The sequence below is a fragment of the Buteo buteo genome, chromosome 1 (genome assembly GCF_964188355.1).
Source record: "Buteo buteo chromosome 1, bButBut1.hap1.1, whole genome shotgun sequence".
Lineage (NCBI taxonomy): Eukaryota > Metazoa > Chordata > Aves > Accipitriformes > Accipitridae > Buteo > Buteo buteo.
The window spans coordinates 3,633,317-3,653,189 of NC_134171.1; the positions used below are offsets into that span (position 1 = coordinate 3,633,317).

Genomic DNA, 19,873 nt, shown 5'->3' on the forward strand with positions numbered 1-19,873 from the left:
CTAAAACCATTCTCATTATTTACAGCACAAAGGGGCTTATTTTGCAAAAACATATGAATGAATACAGACTGTTTGATGTCACAGAATGCAGAAGACCACGGGTGTGCTGGGACTTGTTGTCCTGCAGATTGAAAATTGAAACAACTCCCGGGATGAAGTTACCTGCCCGGCTCTCCTTCCAGAGGAGATTGATGAGCACGGCGGTGAGCCCGCATTGCCTTCCCACACTACCATCAATATAGCACCTCACGGGGCCATGGCATGGCAGGACCTGCTCCCACTGTCAAAAAGAGTTGGATTTTTTTTTTTTTTTTTTTTTAATCTCACATCCCTTCCTCTCAGCGCCTGTCATCTAAAAATGCCAGATGGACATTGACGATGGCAATCCCTCTGGAGCCCTGTGTCTCCCTGGTGCAGGTTGTTTGCTTCTACGAGCCGCAAAGCTGTAGAAGTGCTGCTGCTCTGACCAAATGCAATTTTTAGATGCTTGATCATAAGCACTGGCCTTTTTCCAGAAAGTCAAAACCTCTGGTAACAACAGCCATATGAAAAATTTGACAGCTTCTCTGCATATTTTGAGTCATTCATGGAGGGGCAAAGATACACTTTGCTGGCTCTTTTTTTCTGATGTAGGCACTTACTGGTGGATCTGGTCTCAATTTTGTCCCTTCATGTATGATTATTTAACTTTCTTCACTGATGAGATTGGGCAGGGAGTTGGACTCGATGATCGCTATGGGTCCCTTCCAACTCGAGATATTCTATGATTCTATGTGGGTGCGATCAAAATGTTGAAATCCCTCTCATGTACTTGGCAGGGAACTCAACCCACTGGGGTTTCTCTGGCTTCATCTGGTGGGCTTTGGTGATGTCCATGTCACATTAGGTCTTCAGCAGGTCCTTGAGTGCCATGTCTGTCCAGTAGAGACACAAGACAGCTTTCCAGATCTTGGCACTGCTGCCTCATCCTACCTCTGGGCCAGGGCAAGACCAGAAGTGCTCTGTCACCTTCGCTCCTGAGTTGGAAAAAAACATAGTGTGGAGATGATGGGGAGCAAGGATTGGGGTGTTCATCACCAAGGGTGATGCCCATGTTATGAAAGGTTCCAATTAGGCAGGAGGGCCCTGTCAGGGGTCACACAACCCTCTTGGGATTTGGTAGGTTGGTTGTGCCCATGCTTGCTCACCCTACTTGCCCGTTGGTTGCTTGGGCTATGGTGCAAGGACACTGTAAATCTTGCGAAGTTTAATGAATTCCAGGTCATTAGTGTGGGTACGGTGGAGGGATGGTGGCCTGGAGCAGATGTCCTTGCTATGGTGGAGGTGAAGGTTGAATTGCATGCTGGGGAAGGGGGGCTTGGAGTGGGGAGGTTTTTGCATTCCCTGCCTGAATGAAGGGTATTCTGACCACGATCAAGATTTTTAAAGGGGGTAGAGAGAGGAGGAGAGATGCTGATGAGGTTCATAACACTCTGGTTAGAAAGAGATCTGAGCCAGCCCCAACTAAATGATTCAAAGCACTGGGAGAGATCACAGCAGGATCAGTGGACTTTACTAGAGGAATGCTTACAGGAAACCCTCCTGGTAGATCAGAACAACTGTAAGATTTATATTTATTTCCTTTAGAGTTGATTTTACCACCCTAGATCAGGGTGCTTTGCAGTTAAGTGCTGTATTTTGGACCTTTGTTGAACTACAACTATTTTAGATCAGTGCAACAGCCTTTCAGTAATTGCCACAATTTTCTTCTTAGCTCAGAGTCATTAAGGAGGAAGATAAAGAGAAGAGGGCCATGAGAAATGAAGTTGGGCACCTCAGCAGTGAGAGGCAATCAGTGTCACAGCAGTCGCAGGTGACCAGGGACAAAGAAGATGGAGGTGTGATATCCACGTGAGCTAACCTCTGCCTTTATACAGCTAAGCAGGCACCTCCGCTTGCTCTGCTTGAAAGGAACACTTTCCAAAGAGAAAAGAACGGGGCGAAGTTGTGGAGAATAAAAAAGGGAGAGAAAAATAAGTTTTTCTGAATAGCTGTGTACATACATAGAGAATACGAAAGCGCTTTTATCATAAACTTCAATTACAATAAATAGACCATTTTATGTATTCACTAGGGAGGTCTAATGAAGATAGTTTAGCATAAAAGTGACTCAGTCTCTCTATGTCTAGATGCTTCTGAGTACACCCCATTTATTTTCCACTTCTAATGACAAATTTCACTTTCAGTCATCAGCAATTTTTTCTCACTGATGATATTTACACACCTTATGTTTTGGAGTGAGTCAAGAGAAATCCAAATGAGACTGGCATTTTTGGTTAAATTTCACCATTATCTGGGCAAATGCTGTCTGTGCTCCCAAATGGTGGTGGGTCCTGGCTCCCAGACCCTGCTGAGCTCAGAAATACGGGCTCTGGGAGATGTTGGCTGTCACCCACGTGGGGTGTCCCGGAGAAATGGGTCACAACCAGCTCCTGCTGTGCACCGCTGATTCTTCTTCTCTCCCCTGGTCCCCCCCTTGGTGAGACTCAGACAGTAAATACTGGGGTGTCAGGGTGGGAAGGTCTTTCCCTTGGACGTGTATCACTTGACCTCAGTGCCCTTTTTGTCACTGGTCCTTCTGGTGACAGGACAGACGGAATGAAGAGCTATAACCAGTCAGAACAAAGTTGGGTGATGAAAACTTAGGTCATTAATGATTTATGAGCAATGTCGGGGTGCAGGGTGTGCCGACCTTAAGAGCACATCCGAAATGAAACAACAGGGACTGTGTTTTCCCCTTGATGTAAACAAATCAAAACCAGCAGGGAAGAGCATTTTTACTTTTTTATTACGTTTTTAATATTCTGGACAGTGGCCAATGTTTCTCAATGAAGTGTCTTTAAAAAAATGTGCCCAGCCAGCTCTGAGGCTGTTTGAGGGGCGTACGTATGGCTGCTCTGCAGCCTGATAAGAGCTGTTTCTTCTAAGGCTATTCAGGACCTCTAATCACGCCCTCCTGTTGCTTCTCTCCAGAACAAAATGACCGCTGTAAAGCTCTGTGCTCTGCATGTCATGGAAAAAAGGATGGCATTTCTCACTGGAGCCTCAGAGGAATTTATCCCAATTTAAATGGTAACCTACAAAAAAAAGCATCTCCTAAAGGCGAGAGCTGGAAGCCTTGTATGCGCTCCATTTTCCACAGTCGTAGGCTTGAGGAACAAATGAGGTTGGATGTCTTAATTTCAGCCCCTTGCTCAACATTGGGCCAACTTCAAGGTTGCTCAGGGTCTTGTTCAGTCTAGTTTCTAGTATCTCCAAGGATGGAGGCTGCACAGCCTTTCTGGACCCCTGGTCCAGGGCTGTACTGGACTCAGAGGAAATCTTTCTTTCTTTGTATCTAGTGGGAATTTCCCTTGTTGAGCGTATTGCATGCGAGGGGAGCCTGGCTCTGTCTTTGCAACCCCATTAGAGCAGTGCAAACAGTTGCCCACCTAAAACCTTCTTTCCTCCAGGCTGGATGAACCCAGCTCCCTCAGCCTCTCCTTGTGTGCATGCTCCAAACTCCTGACCGCTGCCATGGCCTCCTCTGGACCTGCTCTCCAGGTCCCTTTGCACAGCAGCCCGGCCTTCCAGCAAATCAACAATCCTCCCCAAACTGGTGGATCCTGGGGAATTGCCCAAATATCTGCTGATGCGTCAGAATCAACGCCCAAATGTCTCCCCTGGATGGGGAAGCAGAATACCCGTTTAACTTTTCTTTTCTTTTCCTTGATTAATTATTTATGGCCTATGCAAATGGAAGGTCATTTTTTTTTTCTTTTTACTTCTTTTCCTTTTCTTTTCAACTAGTGGTGGTATCCTGGCTGCTCTGTTTGTTCTAAGACTCTCAAAGCACGAGGTTCATCCAGCTCCTCCTTCAGCCTCTCTCATAGTGAGCTGCAGAGCAGGAAGCCTTTTTCTCCTTTGTTCTGCACTTAGCTGAGAGGTTCCAATTTCATTTGAAGATATTTCCAAATCCTTTTTCAGTTATTTTGGTACCTGATCCCTCCATTAGATAGTACCTCTAGAGGAGACCTAGGGGTTGGAATATTTTTAAGATACATTACGTATTTGTAACCTAGTGCAATTAAGGATTTTGTTTTTTCATATTCACCTAAATTATTACTTGGAATAAGCTAATTCATGCAAAGCCTGAGTTGTATCTGTTCACTGCCCATGACTTTTTTTTCTGTGCTGCTAACAGTATTTTTAGGAATACATTGGCACAAGCACCATTTTCTTGTTTAAAATAAATATATGGCCCTTTTACTTTGCAGTTGCCTGTCACATTGCCTTTTGCTCTTAGGCTGGCCGTTGCTCCCATGGAAAAAAGTATTTGATCTGGTGAAGTTGGTATGTGACGCATACTGTACAAAGTATCCATACATTAATGGCCTTTGCAAGTTCCTCTCAAGTGATATCACCCATTCCTCTTCCTCTTCTCTTTCCCTTATAGTCAATATTGCCTTCTTTTATGAAGGTTTCATAGTGTTTACAGTCTTGTGTCTAATATTCAGCAGTCTATCCTGAAAAACTTCCTATCTCTCTAAGCCTTCATGGCATAAGGCAAAAGGTCTATCTGGTTTAATAACTGGTGGAATAAACAAAGCAGCAGAAAAAAAAAAAAAGGTATGATTAAACAGTCATTTCTCACAGTGGAGGGAGGCTATTGGAAATTGCCTTAAGGTAGTGCTGGGTCCCATAATAGTCACTGTATTCCAAAAAGATCTGGGAAAATGTGTAAATAGGTTGGTGACAGTTTGCTGACAATCCTTCATTATTCAGGGTAGTCAAAGCTAATGCTGAATGTGAATATTTGTGGAAGAGATGTCATGATATTGGATTAGCAGGTGGTGAATTTAATACTGATGAATGCAAAATAATGTAGATGAGGAAAGAACTATGCATAGGTGGTCATGCACTGAAAAGTAGTCATTAGCATTCAGGAAAGAGATGCTGAATCTTTGTGAATAGCTGAAATGGAAACCTCAGATCTGTGTTCAGCGGTGGTCAAGAAGGCCAATAAAATGTTTGGAATTAATAGGAAAAGAATTGAGAATAAAGAAAAGTATCATTATGCCGTGTGCATGATGACGTTGTGCACTTAATGACATCCCTGGTGGAACTACAACTGAAATAGTCGGGTTAGCTTTGGCCACACGCTCTCAAAAAGGATGTAATGGACCTAGAAGAGATCAAGGGAAAGAAAGCATTAAGAGGTCTGGAAAAACTTTATATACACATGGGCTAAATAGGATAGGACTCCTTCACTGGAAAAGCGATGGTGAGGATGGACATGATGGTCTGTAAGCCGTGAATTAATTACACCCATTTACAGATAGCAGATAGGGAACAGTTATTCATCTCATGTCAGAGTTCAAAACTGGGAAGCACTGGGCAGCCCGTCTACAATGGACAGAAGTTACTGCCACAGGGTAAATTGGACAAGGAACGTAGAGGTGGGATAAGAAGGGGATTAGAAAAATTCCCCCATCTGAGGCCCATTGGTGACCACTTCTTTACTTGCCCTGAGTGTCAAAATCCAATTCCTTGGCTTAAAGAGAGGACAGATAGAGGGAGAGACCTCTCAAGCTGTAAGTCAGGTTCCTTTCTCTGCTAATAAATCCCTCCAAAATAAATATCTAAATGAAAAGAGTAAAAAAAATAACTTGCCTGGCCAATTTCCACCAGCTAAAAATAGCTGCGGGGGCCCTTGATAGAAAAATGTAATGCAAAGAAATTGGATGCTAAAAATAAAGTAAGAAATAAACAAATTGCTCAGGGAGAGGAGAGGAGAGGAGAGGAGAGGAGAGGAGAGGAGAGGAGAGGAGAGGAGAGGAGAGGAGAGGAGAGGAGAGGAGAGGAGAGGAGAGGAGAGGAGAGGAGACTTTTCCATCCAGGTCCCTTTGGGTCAGCGGCAGATGCCTCAGCCTTCTGTATTTTCTACTTTCAGCAAAACAGGTGCAAACTTTTGGCAGTTTTTTGAGCTCATCAGGGCTTGCCAAGTCAGGCAGAAAAACATTTATTTTTAAGGCCAGACAGCATATTTTGATAATTTAGCCTGACCTCCTGTATAAGCAGGGCAGGAGAGCAGATTTTTACATCAAGCCCATTACTTGTCCCTGAGCCAGAGCATGTATTATAAAATAATTTTCTCTTTTCTTCTCTCCCAAGTTTTGCTTTTCAAGAACCCCTCACGCCTTGGAGAAATTTTCCTCCATTTGTTAATTACTCCCCGTGCTCACTTTGTTTTTAATTTTAATTTGCCTAACCTCATCTTCCTGCCAGTGGATTTAGCAGTCCTTTGCCTGTTGAAGGAGAGAGTCCTGCTTACCCAGACCCCAGGAGGTCACTGCTGTGGATGTGGTCTGGAGAGAGGGGCTCAGCTGAAGTACATGTGACTCTCAGGAATAGCACTGTGCCAGAGGAGAGATGATCATTTAGAGACTATTAAGAGAAAGTGGAGACTAGAAAGAAAAGCTAAACCTCGTCTACTAGTAAATTAATCAGTAGGGGAATGTTTATTCCCCTTTACAGGCAGTTTGTTAACACAGCCCCTTGCTCAGTTTAAAAAGCTGGAAGTGCAGTTAATACCCAGGGTGCAATCAGGAATAGGTGGCCAATTCACAAAACTTGAAAAAAATTTTTTTCTAATTCCTTCAGGGGTAGAGTGGGGGGAGAATATATGGAACAGCATAGAATATGGAATGATATGGCTCAGAGTAGCCTCACATGGCTCAGATTGCCCCACAACCTGCAGCAGGATCCATCCTATCTAAAATCTAAGACAAATATTTGTCTGAACTCCAGTGATGGAGAATCCACATCCTTTCTGGGCAACTGATATCAGTAATGGAATATTAGAAAACTCATTCTTGATTTCTGCATCACCCACATGGTGATTCAGCGGCTGCACTTAACACGCTGGCTTTTGGGTAGAAGCTTCTGGCTCAGGAGGAGGTGGGGGACAGCCTGGGTGTGAAGTCAGCCTCAGACAGAAGAGTGCTTTTGCCATGAGAGCACAAAAATGTATTTGAAGGATAAATTCCATACACATATATGTGTGTATCTGTGTATATCTATGTAGACATATCTATTTATACATATATATGCATATATATAACTATATAAAAACATATTTACCCACTGTCAAAACCCCCATATGCTAAAGCTTTGAGAAGCAACATTTAAACTTGCAAGCCTAAACCAGGTTAAAAATGAAAGGGCCACAGCAATCAACATTAAATTGTATTTGTACTGTGAATCATCTGTTGAAGACTGTAATAATAAGCATGCATAAAACAATGGCAATTTACTCACAGATTAACAGTACTGCTGTCAAGGTAGCAAGGCTTTTAAACCCGTAAAACTACCTTGCTGTGATAAAAACAGGGTTACCCAAGGGCATTCCCTTTTTCCAATAATTCGCTGAGAAATTCCAATCTGTGTCAAAGCAACTCGTAAATGACAAAGAGCTTTTGGGATAACTCAGTGCAGCTATAGTTTTGCCTTGCATGTTCTAATCGGTGCACGCTGGGTCTTTTTTTGTGTTCCTGCCAGGTTTCTGTATTTCAAACACCTTCCGTGAAACTCTGGCAATGAAAAGTCTGCATTTGACAAGGAGAAAGGCTCTTGCAATAGTATTCCTCTACTAATCATGCCACCTGAAGCCTCCCGGCCATGGATAGGGCTAGGCTTTTGGACTTTCTCTTTCCAAAAACACCCTCCTGCCATAACAGAACTAAAATTTCTGATCCATGTGTTATTCTATCAGGCTTTATAGCAACCACAGATCGGCTAGGAGAGAGCAGTGGGGTTTGACTAGGCAATGTTGTGTCTCCGAGCAGCGATGCTGCTACTTAATTATGGTCAGATTTCAACGAGATTTCAGAGTCAATGATAGTCCTTAGGGATTTTTTTTCCATCCAGAAGGTAGCAGCTGTGGAGGAAAGAAGAGTAAATATTCAGCACAGGAGCTGGATGGAGCCTTGATTTTCTGTGAAATACCCAAATTCTTTCTTAAGGTCTTAGTGAGAGTTTTAGCATGGTCAACTGGACCTATCATGGGCAGAATCCCTGCCTTGCCTTAGTCTTCTTGAAGGTAGAGGAGAGAAGTGCAGGAAGTCCAGCAATGTCCAAACTGTGTGAAATGTGCTTTATGCTGTGTTGTGAAAATGAAATTGGAGAGCTGGGCATAATAAATGGTAGGTAATGTTTCCAGAAAATGTATAAAAATTATTTTTGATGTCTACACCCTATCCTCCAAACCCCAAGACATCTATTATCCACCAGCATTGCACACAGGAAATCTTTAAATTTGGCTAAGTTTGGTTTATTGAACAGAACAGAACTGAACATTTTGCTCTAAACCCTTTTTTTTGGCCTCATGAGATTTCAAGATAGGTTACTATCTCTGACTTGTCCTTCCCACCCTCTTGGCAGGACTCTGTCTCCCAGGATGCCGTAGGGACTGGGTGGTGTGGTCCATCCTGCAAGTCAAGCATCGATGTGACTTTTGATGATATGTTCAACCGCAGTAAATATCCTGTGTCCTCTTTTCCTTAGGGAAAAGGGGCGATCAGACCTTCACTTTCTGTCTTTTCTTTGCTCCCAGCTTACAGATCAGGTCCTTCTGCCATGTTCCTGAGTCAATTTTGCACAACAGGTTTTCTGTCCTGTGTCCTGGCCATGTACAGATGTCTTGGATAGCTTAGGATGGCTCAAATGGCATGAAACATCTACACTCAGGCAAAATTTTTCTTGTTCTCTAGATCTCCGTAATGGAGTTTAAACATCTGGCTCATATTCGGACATGTTATTGGAATGCAGATGTCTTAATCCATCAGCTGAATCCCACTGAAGGTACCTAGGAAAAGCAAACCTTAATGTCACTATGCATGATGTGTGTCCCCATGGAAGGGCATGTAGAGCTCAGAAAGTGGAAAAGAAGTTGAAACCTTTGTACGAGATGGCTGAAGTTTCTTGGGAAATCTCTGGGCAACTCCCAACCCTAGCTACGAGACTGTCCTCTGTGGAAAGATCTTAAAAATCAGTCTATTGAGGAGAGGGTTTTCAATTTCTGAGTGGTGTTCAGTAACAGAAATTTCCCTGCGGCATTGGCAAAATGGTATAACCTCATCGATTTAATGTGCATTGGAGACTAACCTCGAGCTTTCTGTATATTTTCTCATTTTAGCCTATGGGCAGAATAATGTAACTGTGGCATGGATGGGCTACCCAGCATGCAGGTGAAGGGGACATACAAACGGCTGTACCAGTTCAGAGCCTGCATCCTTCTAGCTGAGTCCCTGCTCTCTGACAGTGGAAATTTCGGGAGGGATAGATGGAAAGAAAAAGCCTACAGCGAAATACTCCTTGAAATATTCTCCCAGATGACAACAGTCGCTGCCTGTTGTGGTTTAACCCCAGCTGGCAGCTAAGCCCCATGCAGCTGCTCAGTCCCCCTGGGTGGGATGAGGGAGAGAATTGGAAGGGTAAAAGTGAGAAAACTCATGGGTTGAGGTAAAGACAGTTTAGTAGGGAAAGCAAAGCAAAATAAGGAATTCATTCCCAACTTCCCATGGGCAGGCAGGTGTTCAGCCATCTCCAGGAAAGCCGGGCTCCATCACGCTAAGTAATGGTGACTTGGGAAGAGAAATGACATCACTCTAAACACCCCCCCTTCCTTCTTCTTCCCCCCCACTTTATATGCTAGGCTTGGTGTCATATGGTCTGGAATATCCCTTGGATCAGTTGGGGTCAGCTGTCCCAAAAATGCCTTGACTCTGTGTAAGCACTGCTCAGCAGTAAGGAAAACATCCCTGTGTTATCAACACTGTTTTCAGCACAAATCCAAACCATAGTCCCACACTAGCTACTATGAAGAAAATTAACTCTGTCCCAGCCAAAACCAGCACACTGCTTCGGGGACTTCTCAGCTCAGAGATTATATAAATGTTTCCAACAGCCCTTGAGGGACTTTTCTGTCATGAAGGCACCTAATTGCTATTCTAACCCCTACAGACTTTTGGCAGATGTAATATCTCGTGATGCGTTCCACCATTTAAATATGCACCATGTGAAGAATTATCTTGCTTTGTTCATTTTGATAATTGGGTTTGATGTCATTTAGTTCTTGTATTATGAGAATCAGTGATCAGCCACTACTCATCTTCCCCCTGACACTCCTGATTTTATAGACCTCCGTTGTGTTCTTCCTCAGTCATCTGTTTTCTAGGAAAGTGCCCTTTGATTTAATTGTTCTTTGGATGGAAACTATCCCATATCTTTGGTCAACTTTGTCAGCCTTTTCTGAACCTTTTCTAAGTCCATTCTACCTTTTTTGAGCTGGGCTAATCAGAGAACCAAAGTAGTCAAATTACACGTACGTCATAGATTTATTCAGAGATGCAAAGATATTTTCAAGGTTATTCTCCATCTCTTCCACTCTCTATTTCTTTCCCCAAATTCCCTAATGTGCAATTTTCACCTGTGATTGCTATCAATATTGATCCGATGTTTTCATATTATATCCTCTTTTGATTTTCCCTTTTGCCTTTCCCTTTCCTGTCTTAGCTCTATATCTCCTATATCTATAGATCTCATATATCCCAACAGGTGACCCCCCACAAAGCCTCAGCAGCATTTTTGGTAACCTCTTGCAAGTGCTAGGCTGTCCCTGGCAGGTTTTCCTGGTGAGGTTCCCATCTCGTGATGTTCTGGGCTCAGGGTGGGCAGAAAACCACCTGGGTTTGCCCAGTGGTGTGGCAACCCTGGGGTGAAAACTTCCTAGATGGGGTCAGGGGAACAGAGCTGTGGGACTTAAATAGGGGAAACACCTCGGTGGGATAGAGGAAAGCAAGCATAGACTTAGCAGAGTGAGATGACATGTTGGCTGGGGGGCTAGCCAGGTCCAAAGAACACTACTGGAAGAAGCAAAGAGAGACCAAGATGAGATGATGTTGTGGTTTAAGCCCAACCAGCAGCTAAGCACCATGCAGCTGTTTGCTCACTCGTCCCCCCACCCCAGTGGGATGGGGAGGAGAATGGGGGAAAAAAAGTAAAACTTGTGGGTTAAGAACAGTTTAATAATTAAAATAAAATATAATAATATTAATAATAATAATAATAGTAATGACAAGGAAGATAACAAAAAGAGAGAGAAATAAAACCCAAGAAAGACAAGTGATGTACAATGCAGTTCCTCACCACCTGCTGACCGATGCCCAGCCAGTTCCCGAACAGCAATAAGCCCTTCCCAGCCAGCTCCCCCCAGTTTATATACCGAGCATGATGTTCTATGGTATGGAATATCCTTTTGGCTAGTTCGGGTCAGCTGTGCTGGCCATGCTCCCTCCCAAATTCTTGTACACCTGCGTGCTGGCAGAGCATGGGAAACTGAAAAATCCTTAAATTAGGCTAAGCAGTACTCAGCAACAACTAAAATAATCAGTGTGTTATCAACATTATTCTCATACTAAATCCAAAATACAGCACTGTACCAGCTACTAGGAAGAAAATTAACTCTGTCCCAGCTGAAACCAGGACAGATGAGATGAGAAAGCAGAAACTGCTTAGGGGTCCAGACATCCCCCGAAATGGGGATGCAGAAAGAGAATAGCCAAATACATCCAGATACTAAAAATGGAGTGATTGGCTTTTTGCAGTGTCTCTGGGCTATCTTCTTTATCTACCATGTGTCACTGGCAAGGCAATACCCAGGCTATTCATTAGGCTGGACTGGAATCTGGAAAAGAGTATACTTAACTTTTTGGGGAGCCTGGGTGGTCAGGCACAGATCACAGCCCCTAGTGAGCTCGATTGCCTTCTCTGGCCTCAGAAAGGGTGCTAAATGAAGAAGCCATCCCCAAAAGTATACTGTTACTCCAAACTCCAAGGCAGTGTCCAGGCTCTGCCCAGGTTTAGCTCCAGTGCACTGGGACCCAAATATAGCAGCTCAGTGAACGCTGAGTCTCAAATGCTGACAAGTCCATCACGGAGTGGAGAGCAAGCCAAATACCAAGTGTTGGCTTCCCTCAAACCTGAACAAAAATGAAAAAAAAAAAATCATTAAAATAGTAATTAATTTAGTCAGACAGTTATCACCAGGCTTTTAGGGGTGTGCCTTATCTCACTGACAATTAAAGAGCACATGCTCCTCCTAATTAAATGCGCTTTGGACCATGGCCAGCAGTAGGAAGGTGCTTTGCAAATGACCTGACCCCGAGTCTCCCACCAGAGCAGAAGAAAGCCTCTTCTGCAGCTGGAGGTTGCCTACAAAGTCCGTGCCATGGGGAAGGGACGCCAAGAGACAAGGGAACCCAGTCCCATCAGGATCAAGATGCCCCAGCACTCTTCCCCTTCTGAGTGGATCGACTGTGCCCTGGCAATGCCCAGCCAGCACATGGAGAGTGTGAGGACTAACGGTGTCCGTTTTGGTGGCCAGGAGGAACAGATTTGGGGTTGCATGGGGCAAAGGAGAGAAGGAGTCACTGGGAATGGCGCAGGTCACGTATGATCCGTGCGAGGCTGCATTAATAGATGCACGGTCTTTTGCGGGCTGCCGTGAGATGAGATTGCTAAGCCAGACCAGCACCAGCGCGGGCTCTGACAGACACCAGGACGACGTAGCCCTGGGCCCTGACCCTGTCTGCATAGCTCAGGCCACAAAATATTCTTAATGGATTAAACTTGGGGTGAGGAAGGATGCCAAAAGCAAGATGCCCAGCCCAGCCTTGTGGCTCCAAAGGCTCATTCCGCCCTCGTGGCCGCGGCATGGGTCTTTCTTATCGTACCCTTGGAGAAGTCAACAGTAAAGCATCTAATGCTTTCTTCTTGGCATCCAAGCAGGGCAGCAGCCTGGCTTGACAGTCATACAGAAGGGAAAGAAATCCCTTTAAAAAAATGTGAGCAGCATCAGTCAAGAGCAACCTTTGCTGCGGGCTTTCCAGGGAACACAGCATCCATTCCCCTTCCCCAGCATCAGTCTGACTCAATCACAGATGAACATTAGCAAAACGCACAGCGAAGTCATGACAATCTTTCCCCAGAGCTGTTGAGTTGCATTTGGTGGCTGCTCTCTTCGCCTCTGCCTGGAGCTGTGCCTGAAGGACAGGCAGCCTTGGGCTCTGTTTGGTCATTTGCATGGTAAAGAAATATTTCTGGAATACTTGTTGGATGTTTTCAGAGCTCTGTTTCTCCCCTCACCGCGTTTCAGACTCTGTTGTGTGCTATTGCTCTAGTGTACTAGAGGTGAGGCAGGTGTTTTGTATTCTTTTGCTGTTTATCTCTCTGGGCTTTTGAGCTCAGAGTCCTTCCCATGCTACCCAGCCCCAAGACAAAACTGCCCAGTATCTAGAGGTGTCATCAGGCTGTATTTTGTGAAATAAAGTACCTGGAGTGAGACGGGAACATAAGAAATGCTATTTCCATTTCACTACGGGTAGTGCTTTTGTGAGTAACACTGGAATTTTAACTTTAGAAGAAAAATGAAAAATTTCCAGAAAAATTTTCAACAAGCTGAAATTTCAGTTTTCATTAAAAACCCCTACTTTGACGGCAATTCTTTCACCAGAGCTTGTTTCTGACCACCAGCTACACAACAGCCTTCCCTCCTCCGCTCCCATGGGTGCATCCAGATTCCTCCTGCTCCAGGGAGCATCTCAGAGAAGACATGGCTGGTGCAACCCCTTCATCCCTGCACGACACGAAGCTGAGAGTGTCCTCTTCTGACTTGTTTTTATCATAAATTCTTGCATGTGGGAGCCATTATCCTTGTGAAATTACAAAAAAGTCTTTGAGAAAAAAACCAGCAGTGGATAATTTGCAGGTTTTTCTTCCTCCCTCCCTCATCCCCTACAACCCCTGTTTTAAAAATCAGACACAGGAACAATTCACAGCAACAGTTTAGACAGGTTTGTGCATGTATTTGGTACAAACAAACAAAAATATGTGCATTCTGTTTCATAGAGCTTACATCAATCTGACAGAACTTGAATCACAAAACAGAAATACTCTGGCTAATAAATACATCTGGGGATGAAAAATAAAAATCTATACATAAAAAATTCCAATGTCTGCTAAAGAAAATGTACACTTATATACACACTGTAAACAATAGTAATGCAACCCAACTGTAGTCCAGCTCAGGCTGACAGGGACCTTCCTTCCCCCTTAAATAGGACTCGTGAGAGTCTAGTGACATAAAAGCTGCTGTTCACCATCCTCAACACTTGGTTCGTTGAAACAGCAAGGTCTGACGATGCAATAGTGACATGAAGCCAGTGCCATGGGGTGAGAGCTGCCGGAAAACCAAGGTACGGGTGCTTTGGGAAATGGTCTGCTTGGCAAATTTGGAGAAATAGGGCCATATCCTCAGCTGGTTGCACCCTTGTGGGTCCAGAGAAGTCAGTGGGATCAGACAAAATTTACATGCTGGAGGTCTGAGACCATTTTTCCAAATCTGGGAGAGCTTGGAGATTTAGGGAATCAAAGAGAAATGCACAATTTTAGATACTCAGCTCATACTTCAGACAACATTGTCCTTCCTCCCCTGCCAGCAAAGGCAGCCCTGTCTACTCTAAATGAAGCTCTACACGAACAGCCTCAGAGTCCAGTCCTGGCATTGCTTCTTCTGATGCAAGATGCTAAAGCAAAGAGGGGGTTCTGGCTTAGGTGAGAAACAAGTATTTTGCCTGAATGCAGCACAGCAGAGCTCAAAACTTTCCTACAGCACCTTCTGGGGTATCTCTCGGAGCCAGATCAAATGCAGTAAGTAAATGAGCCAGAGCTCTGGCATTTATGTGTGTGTATGCCTATGTGTGCTTAGACTTTATCCTCATTTTCTCCCTTGTAGGTCTGTAAAGAATTGGGATGGAGAGGCAGTAAACCTCCAGACTAATCTTTCTTTCCCTTCTGGATGCTTTTGAGGGGCTGGAGGCTGTAAATGTAAATATTTCAAAAATGGGGAAAGAAGAAAGAAGTATATTTAAAAGATCAGGGAGAAGTCTAAGCAATAATGTCAACTCATTCATGGGAATTAACTTCTTGCTAGCAATTGTTAAAAGCCCCTCCAAAGCTTCAATTTATAGGAGAACATCTGCCCATTTATAGGAGAATGTCTGCCCATTTATAGGAGAATGTCTGCTATTTTGGAGATGACAGATATATAAATATATATAGTAAATGGTGTATGTGTATCTGTATGGTCATGGATGCACATGTTACCATGTGCGATGGGTGTCTGGCTGTGGAAAGACACCAGATAAACCTGATCCTGAGCATCAGAGAACATTTAATGGCAAAGGTCCATCTTCCCCTTGACTAGGCTTTCACTTCTGATGATATCTGTATCAGCTCGTCCTAAACTGTGTCCCCAAATTGCTTACATTACACACTTGCATGTGTTAGACCTGCAAAGCAGTGTCACCAGAACAGGGTCCCAAAAATGCAGATCTGGGTGCATTTACTCCCTCTGACAGTGGCATGTGTGCACACGCATCCTGAGAGATGGGTGGAAGGTGGGAGGAGTAATGCTTTCACCTCGACCTTCCACGCATCTCTGCTCTTCAGCAGCTGCCCTCTCCCTGATGCCTTCTCTGCTACGTTCCCAGTGCCAGCAGTGCGCTTTCCCATCAGGATCCCCCCAAAGCCCAGGAAACCAGTGGCAGCTGCAGTCCTGACACTGCAAAATGACATTCTGTGTTACCTCATCATCACTGTAGGGTCTCACCTCCCTTGAAGGCCAAAGAAATGGGGGAAAAAAAAGAAGATGCATTTCACCACAGAGGTTCCCATGGGGTACTGGGCCCTTGCTTTGGTAGGGTTGAACTCCTCAAACTGGCAACCTCTGGCTGATTTTGCAGACACTGGCAAACATGCAAGCGGTAATGAGTCTGGGTTCAGTGTAAGTGCAATGCTGCCCATGTGCCTTTGTGGGATTTGCTGCTGGGAGGAAAATATTTGGACAAAATCTGCAGGACTTTGTGCAGCAATTTGTCCAGTTCAGAGTCTGGCATTGAGTAAAGGGCAGAAGGGTGTTAAGGGTGTTGAGATGGGACCAACTCCAGATATCATGTCTCAGTATGCACTGTACAAAAAAGTAAAAAATAAAAAAGTCCAACTTTTCCTCTGTTTTGATTTCCTTTAAAGCAAATAAACAACAGAAAGAAAGGTGACATTCTCTTTGCTATGCCTAGGAGCCTTTCATCTTCCTTTGATAGCCACCCTTAAGAGGATTAGCTAGATGTGCTGCAGGCACATTCATGAAAGACTCCTAATGGGTTTGGGGGACAGTGCTGATGTGGATGAGTTTCCATCCAGGACATGCTCAGGGTCATGCTTCCACCCCTCAACTTCATGTTCCTGTTCTTTAGTCACCTGGCTTGAGACACTGCATCTCAGATCCAGACTTTGCCTCCATCACCTACATGTCTCCTGCCTCTGCTCACAGCTTAATCTGATGACCACTCTTTATGGTTCCTTGACTGCCTGAAATTCGATAAATCCAGTGCCTGCAAGGCATGGCCAAGTAGAGTTTGGGTGACCATTTTCTGAGTTGCAAAGCACGATTTGTGTGAGCCAGGCCAAGGTGAGCTTGTCATGGCTCCAACCTCCCTGAGGCCCCCGGAGGAGGCCATGGTGCCCTCCTGAGGGGAGCTCACACTCTGGGGCTGTGAGCAGGGCAAAAAAGCCCCTTATTGACATTGTCTTTGACCATTCTAGCGGACATAACCAAGGGCAATTGTTGATAGCCACCAAAGGCTTTGATGGATCAGATATGTGGGAAGCCACTTGAGAGAAGAGTCATGGGTGTGACCCTGACTGGGAAGAAGATCCATCTGCACAAGGGAGCTCCAACTGCATGCCAGCTCCCTTTTAGCTTTGACTCTATGGGTAAGAGAAATGGGCTCCAAACTCTGCCATCTCACCTTTCCTGAGTCCCAGCGCAGGTTGACTATGGACTTGAGCAAAACCCTTAGGATGCACCTTTATTCCGTGTTGTTCGAGAGAGACAACAAGAGCAAGAAGGGGACAGAAAAGGTTGGGGATGACTGACACCAAAAGGAGCTGCTTTCTCGCTGTATCACAGAAGGATGTGCACTAGAGCAAGGTGGGTTGCAAGTGTTTCACTGGAAAGTGAAATAGGAAATGCATCACAGGTTGGAATTAGAGAAAACAGACCTGCACACCCATTGACATCAGCGTACACATCTGGACTGCTCCTCTGGCCTAAAACCAGGTTATGTGGAGGGGCAAAGCTGTGGTCACTGCAGACCTGATGGCTGAGAGCCAGGATCCCCCCACTCTGCTTGGGAACACCACAGTCTGCTTGCCCTCCAAAGCAAAGGCCTCGGCTGGAGGTCCTGTCCAGCCCTGTAGACCTACAAGCTCCCAACCTATAATCTAAAGGATCAGCTGCCAGATACTGCTCGGCAGCGTGCTTTCTGGGTGCTGCCTCTCGATGGAAACATGATCACAAACATGATCTCATGTACTAAGGCAGGGTTGGCACCTTTTGGGGTTTGATCTTTTCGTTAGATTTTATGGTGGTGTTTTTAAGGCAAAGGAGACATCCTGGTTTCCCTTAATTGCACAGCTTCTTCCAAAGTCGAAGATAACCATCCACTGGAGGAAACAGCTCTTGACCTAAGGCCATATCCACCCCACATCTTCCCCTCCTGCTGCGGCTCATTAAAATGGGATATGCCATTGGCTTTTATTTGAGGAACCCATAATCCCACAGAAGGGGCTGACCTCTGCGTGGGGGATGCTTGTATAACCTTTGGGCAACTGCATTTTATACCTGATTGCTGCTTCCAGTCTGCCTGACAGACCCACAAATGGTATCCCTTCACGTTTCTGCTAGATACCTCTAAAGAAACCATCGACAGCTGTCCTAGCGGCTTCAAATATCTGTTTCTCGCAGCCCGCAGCAGTCTGTTAAGTCATAGGTTTGATAGTCGATGGTTTCCGTGAAGTCGTGAGGGATCCCGATAGAGACAGACTCCACCTCTGTTTTGTAGGTGGCTGTCACCCCCCCTTTGCTGGAGCCACCCCGGATTTTGTTGGAAAGGCTGTTCATCTTCTCCTTCAGCTGGGTGGATGCTGGTTTCTGGAAAGGAGTGAGCATTTTCCAGCCCTTAAAGCTGAGTGTTCGCCTCTTACTGGCTCTCTCCTGCAAGGAGGAGTGAAATATGAACGAGCTGTTCAGGGTGTTAATCCTGGGCCTCAGGTCCGTCTCGGAGTCTTGCACCGAGCTGTTCACAGAAGCCCCTCGCCAGTGGTGGTCGTAGACGCGCCAGATGGGCCGTCTTCTCCGGTGGCATTGGCACTTGAGCAGCCTGATGAAAGCTCGCTTGAACTCTTTGCTGGAGCACGGGTAGATGATGGGGTTCACGCAGCTGTTGAAGTATCCCAGCCAGAAGATGACCTTGAAGACAATTTCGGAGGGCTTCAGAGATGGGAAGAACGAACCTTGGAAAAGATTAAAAGAAATATGGTTAGAAGAAGGGGAAGGGTATGGCAGCACATGGCAGCAAAGGTGGTGGTCAGCCCAGTCTGGAAGAGGTGAGACCTGCAGTAAAGGCTGAAGGTGCAATTCTGCTATTAGGTCCTTGGCTAGCAATGCCATTGCCACTAGACTGAAGATCTGGCCACTGCAGGACTGCAAGGCATTGACCCTAAAGTGATAATGATGGATCGTACTATGTCTTTGGCAGAAGCCTCCTAGCCCCCACTGCAAAAAGGCTCCTAGCAATGGACCCAGGACCCTCAAACACAGCTGTGAGCCTTCGTGGCCACCCCATACAGCTTGGAGGGAGGCTGTTAATTGTTGCAGGAGCTACACAAGTCTGAGGGGTGGTGGGGATGGAGGATTTTTGGCACACCTCTCTCCAGATAACCATCCAGCTAACACCCCTGCCCCCACCAAATCCAGCATGCACAGTGTTTTGAATGGGATCCACTCCAGAGGATAAAGTCCTGGTGCAGGATCCAACAGCCCCATGGCCAAATCTGTTTACCTCACTGTGGGTTCAGCCATCCTGCTCTGAATTGATGCAGGAGACTTGCACCCAAGAGATATCTTCCATACGTGGGGACCAGGCTGTTTTCTGAGACCCTATAGCAGGAGCTGAGGCCATCATTTTGGGGAACAGGTTCAGTGGGCCCCATGCCTCCCTAGTTTATCAGCACAAGACAGCCAGGCCCTTGTCCCGTTGCAGATCAGACAGCAAAAATTGTTGCTCGGCTGGTTTGCATGGATCGGTTCTTGATGCCTACCTCTTCCTACGTGTTGCACCGCACGGTTCACCACTGCAACGTAAAAGGATGGCTACAGCCCTGTCACCTGCACTGACGGAAGAGCAACAGCCCTTCACCTACTACACCTGTGTATTTTGGGTCATCAATGTCACACACCCTCTGTTCGAATTTTGCAGTGATGCTAAGTTGGACTCTTAAGCTGGGCTCAGATAACATCCAGGGCTCCAAGCTTGTACCTGCTACTTGAAAACTCTTTTGTCTACCCGAACCCCTATTTACGCTTTTGTGCTGGAGGTTCACGGTGGTTTTCTTGGTGAAAAAGCCGGAGATTTTTTTTGCAGCCAGAAGATGTCAGTATTGCTCCCCCAAGGCCCCATCACTTAGCCTTCCCCACTCAGATCTGAAATAACTTTCTGACTCAGCCTTAATTTCTTTTAATTTTAGCTCTGGATGACAAACCGTGCCGCCATGTGACTGAGCGTTAATTTGTATTTTAGTAAATAACATTAGCTCTGGATATCATTATTATTTTCCCTGCATTCAAAAGCATAGTGTCAAAACAGTAAAACAGGTGCCAGGAGCCAGAAATTTG

The 19,873-nt window shown here is 45.3% G+C and overlaps 1 protein-coding gene across 1 annotated transcript in view; it reads right to left on the reverse strand.

Moving 5' to 3' along the window:
* Positions 1-15,393: 15,393 nt before the first annotated feature.
* Positions 15,394-19,873, reverse strand: part of ADRA1D (adrenoceptor alpha 1D) — a 47,874-nt gene continuing 43,394 nt past the window's right edge. The window contains exon 2 of the mRNA XM_075047755.1: positions 15,394-18,492. Within this exon, the coding sequence (XP_074903856.1) occupies positions 17,924-18,492 (569 nt within the window). The 3' untranslated portion in view covers positions 15,394-17,923. The remainder of the gene's footprint in view (positions 18,493-19,873) is intronic.